Raw genomic sequence first — 8,807 nt, 5'->3', positions numbered from 1 at the left:
CCTTTTTCTCAGAAACGGGTAAAGATATCAAGCTGATATTTTGCAGAGATATACAAATTTACGGCCCCAACAAAGTAGTAAAATCAAATAATGAAAAAAAATCATTAGGGATACCTCCCATACTAGTGTGATACATAAATGGGGGGATGATTTTTTTCCCGTTGTTTGGATGGTTTGGGGTATCGTTGAATAGGTCTAAAAAAATATTATAGGTCTGCTCAAACCATTTTTTTATTCAGTGATTGGTTTACGAAATATTAAGCTTAAAAGTGCTAATTTTTGTTAGACTCTTGTGTCCCCACCCCCTGTGGGCTCGCACTTGGCCGGTTTTTTCTCTATCAGTAAGATAATGTCATATATTCCTTTGTTGCCAATCAAGGTAAATAAGGTATAGATAGGCAGATATCACAAATCCAGGTGCAATGAAAAACTTTTATTTTTCATAAATAATTTTACGATAAACTTTCACACCTACCTAACTACAGGCAGGTTTTTAGGTAAGTATATATTTTTTTGTATTTTTTATATGCATTGTTAACTTAACTAAATTAAAAATAAACTCATGTTAAACATCACAGAAAATCAATCTGAATATTTAAACACAACGTCGCAGAATCATCGGTAGTCCGTAGTAGAAAGCGTGTTGTCGTTTGTCATCTTGTCGGTAGTATCTTATTGGTATTTGAGCAGTCGTGGGTCTAGGCGGGCGCGGCGGGCGGCGCGGCGGTGGAGTTGCTAGTGGCTGTCGACGTCGAGTCATCTGGCTCGTCGATCTGGAGCCACGGCATCCGCTTCTGCAGCTCTTGCCTGTAAATTGTGGTTTATACTTATTTTGAGTGAGATTTGCCTTAAGTATATGTGCCGAAGAACGAATGACCGCTGGGGCAATATAAGTTCTCAAATGTGGTATATGGCTCGCCAGCACGCTAAACCGACGACCTTAATAGACAGTTGGCCGGTAGTGGCTGGATGAGGAAGGCCGAAGGTCTCTCTCTTGTGGGAGGCCTCTGTGTCCAGCAGTGGACTGTTACGGGCTGATGATAATCACGATGATGTGTGCGCTAACCTGTATCTCGGATGACTGATGGCATACACCCACGGATCTACGCATGCAACTATTTTGCATGTCACTGCTGGAATCATGGTCACCTGGAAATAGAGCATATAGTTAATCGTTATAAACTTAAACTACTAGTCATATAATTTATTCAGTAAGTGTTAAGAATAAGTTTGTATTACGTAGGCTATTATAAGTAGGTATATAGTTACTTACAGTGAAACTATAAAGTCCTGAAATTAATGTTTGAGGAACTAAAATTTTCAGGAGCCTGGCACCATTAGAAAAGAAACATAAAAGTCATAACAATAGGGAATATGCGTAAATTTTTTTAATACTTTTATTGGATAGTTTTACATCACTTTATTATTGTAAAAAAAAAATCAACGCCAAAATAAGTAATTTAAGGTATTTTAAAGAAAGTTAAAAAATTACAACCATCACGACCACTTTGAAATTCCCGTCAGGATGGCGGGCTGGTGTGACGTCATAATCTTTTAATTTCACGGCTCAGAATAATGAGTCCCGTCAGTCGGCATAGATTTTTTACCTAATCAAGTAATCACAGAGTACTTTTGTATTTTCAACAAACCAATGTTGTCATGGTAACAAACGAAAAAGGAAATGTATAAAGTGTGATCAGTGGCTGTTTTGTAATGGTAATAAAGTGTGACCAGTGGCTGTTTTGTAATGGGAGCTCGTAAATAGCTACTAGTAGCTCTTTTGAAATGGGAGCGCGCAAACCAGAGGACCTTTGTACACAATATTACGCTATTATGGCAATATGAATATAAAGTAATATTTGTATTGTATGTAAGTACTTACTGTAACTTTGGTTCTCAGTAAGAGAGGCTAGGGTTAGTGGGTCATTCTATTCTATTATCTGTGGGGGTGTAAGAACCTGCACCTGGCTCTCTTGAATGGAACCATTGTGCATATCTCAAAGGTCTAAACCCCCTTCCTAAGCTTGGACCATTTCCCACCACGCTGGTCCACTGCGGATTGGTGGGTTCACATATCTAAATGTGCTTTATCTAAATATTGAGGTTTCCTCACGATGTTTTCTTTCACATGCTACATGATTATCCCCGAATAATCATGTAGCAAATAGTGTAATAATCATAATAATAACATATTATCTTTTATTTATGATAAAAACTTTTCCGCAGCTGGCCACAGTTTACTCGTTCATACTGCGTAATAAATTTAATGTGTCAAGTTCTTCTGATTACGAGAATTCTTCCAAAACATAATTTAGAAAAAAATAACAACTTTTGAAATATACTAACGACTGCCATTATAACCTAAAAGTAGAAAGAGCAACTTGTGTCATGTTCATGTCATAATACTTACAATACAAATTTAATTTTATTGTGTTACAATATGGAGCATATATGAGTGGCTCGTTGACTAGCGAATGGCTGTTTACGCCTCATTACAATAGAACAACTAGTGGCAGCCCATACACTACCAACAAAAAATATAAAAAGTCCTAAACTTTGCAAACAAACAAGCATATCAAACAAGAAGTGGAGAGGTTATAGGAGGCTAGGGTCTATTGGAAGAATTTTTATGTGATCCATCGTATCTGATCACAACGAGCATCACAAACACTCGGTGACATTAACATTTCTTTGTTTACACTTGACATTTATTTAACTTCCGCCGTAAACGCAAAGAAGTTATTATTCTGAGATTGATATATAAAGAATTTTGACGTCACATCTGCCCTAAGAAAATGGGTGACGTTTCTCTGAAGTTAGAATTTACCGAAGTTTTTTTGTACTTTTCAACTTCATTAACTTGCTCAAAAATAAATTATAATCAAAAATATTGATGGAGGCGTAGTTATGAAATAACAAAGTTTATTTTAAATAATATTTGACCTTTATTTGAACCTCTTGCATATTCCCTATTGTTTATGTCAATAGGCGGTTGGCTGTTTTTTGAATTTTCTTATTAATTATAAGAATAATCTAGATAAAAGCAATAATTTACGCTTGGTTGCAATTAGGAAGATGAAGAAAAATATTCGTAGTCAAGCTAGTGAAGTTATTTATCGAGTTTTAATATAATTTTTAGCGGAACATCAAGCTGGACACATTTTGTCGAATTTGGAGGATTTTTACGCTCGTACAGCGTCTATGACGGGTATGTAGCATTGTACAAATTGTAATAACTCATTTTATATTAGTACCAACGCTTCATTTATCGATAAACCTAGGTTTAGAGCCCAAGTCGAACATTGTTTACATACCACTGATTGTAGGTTTCATCTGGTTTCAGTTGAGTCAAACCTTAACATTTTGATACTTGAAGATATATTTTTGTTTACTTACTAAATTCACATTGTGTGAATTTGGGGGGCATTGTGTAACTCAAAAAGATTTTTTTATTTTATTTTATAGTTATATCGGACCAGCGTGCCAAAGAGGGCAAAATATGGAATATTTCTAACTCCTGGAAGAAACAGAACTGGCCGTCCAAAAAGAGAAATTGATGTCTTTACTATGTGTGCCCTTCGTCAACAGATCCAGTTTTTTATACAGTTGTAATAACGTTATCTAAATAAATATTTATTGGTTTCACTATTAGCCTTCATATTAACACCTTCTAGCTTGTATAAGAGCTTTTTTGTGGATGGTAAGTTGTTTTTAAAATACATAAATAGGTAGGAAGTTAACAGGCAAAATTTCAAGTATCAAAGTCAGTTATGTTTCGCTATATAGGGTTGCTACATGAAAGATAGCAGTGCCCTCATTTAATTTCAGGACTTTATAGTTTCACTGTATATTATTATTTTGTTATTATTGGTACACCGCCCTCTAATTTGTCACTTTGTTTCCGCAATATAAGGTTGCCTGTAAGAGATCGCTCTCAGCGATAAGGCCGCCCATTGCACATTAGTTCTAGTCTATGAGTATGTTTTTTGTATGTCTGATTTATGTGGTGTTCAATAAAGCAATATTCTATTCTATTATTTTGAAAGGATGAAAATATGCCTCAGTGAATTGGTAGATGATTATAGGATAAGGTGGCTACTGGCTACGTATAAGCGACAGCCACATAAGCCTAGGGCCTAGACCATAAACCAAACCAATGAATCACTCACTCCAGGGGTCAACAGCTGTTGGTCTCCGTATGCCCCGATGAGCGACATGACGCCGTAGGGCGTCCAGGAGGCCACGAACAGGAAGCAGACGGTCAATGCCGCCTTGGCGATGCGCACCTCCGCCGACTCCGCGTTCGCGTTCTGGTTAGACCGAAGAGATTCTACGTTCATCTTCTTCGCTTGCTCTCTGGAATTGAGGGGGTTTTATTAGTTGTGAATCTAACTTCGATGGTAATTTTTTAAAAAAAGCCCCTTTCCGTGGTTGAATTTATTTGGTTATTAAGTGCGTGCAATGATAATCTGTTGCAAATTAAAATATACTTAAATTTGCGGCGGCCACGCGGCTAGCGGTTAGTTGCGTAAGGGCTTTAATTATACCTTTGGACCTTCGTTATTCCTTATTACTACATGTACAATATATTATGCACCTGCCTAATATTTCACCTGTAAGCATAGTAACAACAGGTATCCACTAGCTACGTGTTAACAGGCTATCACTTATCACATTTGCACATTTACGATCTTCTTGATAGGACGTAACCGAGAGGAGTAAACGCTGACGTGTTTCGGTGAAAAATTACGACTCCATTCCGGTTTATGAGTTTTCTATCGGGTGTAAGGGGGGCAGCGCCGTTGTGGCGCAACAAGTGGGGTGACGAAGAGTGATGCCACACGGGTGTTGTGTGTGCGTTGTAGCACGACGCTCCATAGGTACCTATACACATCTAAATCTGAACAAAATGGTACACTCACACGATGTGATAAAATTATGGACGCAGAAGGACGAGTTGTGAAAGGGATCTGCATTGTGACTACGGAGCCGAACGTATTGCCGGTAACCAGCAGGTAACGCAATGCATATGGCACTCACTGCGGCTGCGTTGAAATCATGCGTTTGCAACCATAACGAATGTGCAACATCGCTCGAAGGCTCACCTCAGCGCTGCCTCGTGGGCAAACACCTGCTTGACGATGCCGGAGTAGAAGTAGATGATGAGGCTCATCGGAAACACGTAGCTGCACGTGAATATGCAGCCCACGAACAGCTTCGTGTCGAACGTGTTGGTCAGATAGTCGAATGTGCATGAAGTTAGGTAGCCCTCTGAAATAAATGGTAGAGGTATTAGGGATCGCGCAGTTAATATCGCTAGCTAGTAGCTAAACGGGCGAGCTAGGCAGGCGAACATCGTTTATTCACCTCGCGAGCTACCCACCAACTTGAAACGATGTTCACCTGCGTAGCGGTTGCCTGTGGTGTGGCCTGCGCTTTAATCACGGTCGCCATATACATATAACTGCTACCTACCAGGAACATATCGGCCCCAAATCTTCAGGAACGGCAGGAAAGCCCATGGAGTGGCGTAAAGCCACACTATGATGATCATGAGTATGACCTTCCCCCTAGACAGGCGTCCGTCAAGCGGTCGCGTGATGGTGGAGTGCCGGTCGTACGCGATGCAGGCGTTGGTCATGCCAGCGCCGATGCCGCTGTAGGCGCCCATGAGAGCGAAGATCTGGCAGCCCAGGGTGCCGGTCGCGAACCCGCGCATCGCGCTGTTGTAGATGAAGAGAGGCGCTTTCGCCATCATTATGAAGTCTAGTATGGCTAGCTGAAGGATGAGGAGGTTGCTTGATGTTCTTAAGCTTTTTGTTCTGGAAAGAAAGAATTTGAATGTAAACTATGTAAGTAAGTACTTAATCGTGAACCATGATTCACGATTCACAAGGCCCATACAAACCTAGTGATTCTTTTTTACACCTTATTCAACCAATAATAAAGATTTTCGGCATACAAATACATAAGTATATAGATTTACCTACTTATCGAAACGCATCCAGGAAATCTTTTGTGTTACTATAAAGTAAGATTTAATAAACTTACGTAGAAAAGATATAAATGACGAGTCCGTTCCCGACGAGCGCGGCGGCCGTGAGGAAGATGTAGAGCAGCGCGAGCGCGGTGTGCGCGGCGGCGGGTGGCGCCTCGTACTGGAACCAGTGCTCCGGCACCATGGCCAGCTCCTCGCCCGACAGGCCCGCGCCCAGCATCTCCACGCCCTCGCTCGCTCTGTCACCATAGATAAATGTGGGTTAGATGAAGCCCGGTTGTGTAGGGTTTTCGAGTATAAAAAAAGAATCCACGTCGCAGGTGAAAGATTCACGAAGAAAACTTAGAATGTTTGTATCGAATAAATAATTATTCTCTCACGCTAAGTTGCAGAAAGGAACTTAAAGCTAAGCTTAATATTAAATCTATGTACCTATGTTTCTTTCTATCCGTAACTGTCAAAGCAGGGACAGCCTTGTAACTCAGTGTGAGAATAATTATTTATTCAATACAAAAAAATATCTTCGTGAACTCTAGTACTTTTCTTCATGACGTGATATGAAAATCTTTGATCTGGGGGTGGGTATAAAATATATTTTTTGTTGACTGTACATATAAAAATTAACTCAAGCCCATCCTCCCTAGTCTAGATCTATTGTTAGTCACTAACACGCTGGATAAATGAAGCCCACCATCTGGTACCCAACGTATAAGAAGGCGTTGTTATCACATAAACTTTACTGGGTGTATTTAGGCAGGGTTTCAACTCTAAATTCAATTGAAGTGCTTGTAAGTCCGATTTTATTGTGGGATCCGGTGTAATATGAAGATCTGCTGGTCTGGCATAGTGGGGACCCTGCCTTGCACCTTACACCGTCCAGGGTGGACTAAAATAATAAATGAAAACATGTGAGTAGTTACTTGAGCGCGGCGAAGAAGGGCCCGAGGCCGGAGTCCTCAGTGCGGTTGTCCATGCTGCTGCCGAGCAGTCCTCGGTAGTGCGGCCCCCCACTGACTGACTGCCGCAGCGGCCTCCCACGCCCTGCCTTTATACCCTGCACCTCGCGCTAAACGGATTGCCGAGATTATCCGCCGTATCGCCTCTGATAGGATTTGCACAGGTTTTCAGCACTGATTTGTGCTGACTTGTTTACGAATGTAATCAAAGCTTGGGTGGAGGTGCGGCCTCCATTAGTACTGGGTTAAAGGCCTCTGATGCCGTAGTAATGTTACACGAGTTCCGTGCGCAATGTGTGGCATGGGTTCCGTAGATTAACTTTTATTTTTATGCCGAATCTTGCAGTGTATTGTATACTTATTATATACTATATTGTATACTTATGTGTAATGTATAATATTTGTGCATAGTTTTACAATTTATTACATTAAATATGGGTGGGGGTTTTTAAATTGGGTATGAGGTTCTGAAGGCACAAATTCAAATCTTTGGGATCTCAAAATCTAATTCTTTGTTTGAAAGAAGAGTGGCGAAACCTGACCCGCTTTGCATAAGTTAGCAGCCACTAACCAAACCTATTTTAAGTTCTTGATAAAAATGTCTATTATCAGGGAAAAATATTTAAAAAATCTAAACCATGGGGTTCTTGAGATATTAGGGTTAAAAAGTAAATTAATTAAATATATTTTTTTCGTTAAATAAGATTTTGATGAATTGTACACGCACAAATAAGTTTTATAATCTAAATCATGGGATTCCCAATACATAGCGCATCACAAAATGTATTACATGATTTTATTTATGCAAATAATATCATAATTACTTTTGCACATTTCACACTCAGAAACCTATTTTTATAAAGATACCAATTTCAAAAATTATTTCATTCTATTCAAGTTCCCGTTATCCCGAAGTATTATAAAATATTTTTTATCCAGAAATTCCCACGGAACACTTTTAAAATCAATTTTTAGCTCGAGGGTAACATCTAGTACAGTAGAAAGACTTGATCTTTCATCACCTATATCTTCGTTCTCCCATGCCTCGTAATAATAAAATTAATACCAGTATATGCTGTAGTCACGGACTACACGTCAGTGTATGTTTCATCAATGGCCGCTCTGGGTCATGGCGCCATAGAGAAATGGCCATTCTCCTTCGACTCTCATGAGTCTTTCCGTAGATTTTTTTGTACAAGAAAAATTTATGACATTGGTAAAATTTATTTTTCTGCTTCGACATCAATATTATAGTAAACAAACTACAGGATGGAACAATTGAAAGTAGGGAGTTTATATTAACAACAATTTAATAGACATCACAACAACCATTTGGATGTATTATTTACACAATATTTATATTCGCATCAAAGTTAAGTAATATTAATGATACAAAAATCTAACAATCAGTTTCCAAATTGACATTCAGTCGGATCGTATGATGTGATGAGATTTTGAATGGGGTCTAATTAAAATAACATTAATTTACAGTACTTATACTTTGTAACACATAGCAAGAACTCTTTGTCAGCAGTCAAATCCATACATTTTATCTGTCATTTGCTAGTTGTCAAGGGAGAATGTATTTTATTCCCCAGGCATAAACATCTTCAATCAAACGCCATAGGACTCTTGCCATATTTTACAAAGCATAGTATAATATTTAGCTACCGTTGCCTAATATTTATGTACTCTAAATCAGTGAATGGTGGGGTGTAGATACTACTAAGTATGTATTACAATTTTCAGAATCATGGTAAACACATTATTACTATACAAAAAGGTTGTTTACACAACCCAATAAACTAAACTCAGAGCTTATTTTATACATGACCTAAAGTATTATTAGTATT

General features: G+C 38.9%; 1 protein-coding gene across 1 annotated transcript; it reads right to left on the bottom strand.

Moving 5' to 3' along the window:
• Positions 1 to 418: 418 nt before the first annotated feature.
• Positions 419 to 7,073, bottom strand: LOC105384738 (opsin-2). Its single transcript, XM_011555014.3, has 7 exons — positions 6,919 to 7,073; positions 6,052 to 6,237; positions 5,476 to 5,822; positions 5,106 to 5,271; positions 4,170 to 4,356; positions 1,067 to 1,149; positions 419 to 807 (listed from the first exon to the last, which is right to left on the bottom strand). The coding sequence occupies exons 1-7, from the start codon at positions 6,969 to 6,971 to the stop codon at positions 699 to 701; spliced, it is 1,131 nt and encodes a 376-aa protein (XP_011553316.1). The 5' UTR covers positions 6,972 to 7,073; the 3' UTR covers positions 419 to 698.
• Positions 7,074 to 8,807: the final 1,734 nt, after the last annotated feature.

The sequence above is a fragment of the Plutella xylostella genome, chromosome 29 (assembly GCF_932276165.1).
Source record: "Plutella xylostella chromosome 29, ilPluXylo3.1, whole genome shotgun sequence".
NCBI classification, from domain to species: Eukaryota; Metazoa; Arthropoda; class Insecta; order Lepidoptera; family Plutellidae; genus Plutella; species Plutella xylostella.
The sequence above is the reverse complement of the archived record's forward strand: the minus strand, read 5'-3'. Positions and strand labels throughout refer to the sequence as shown.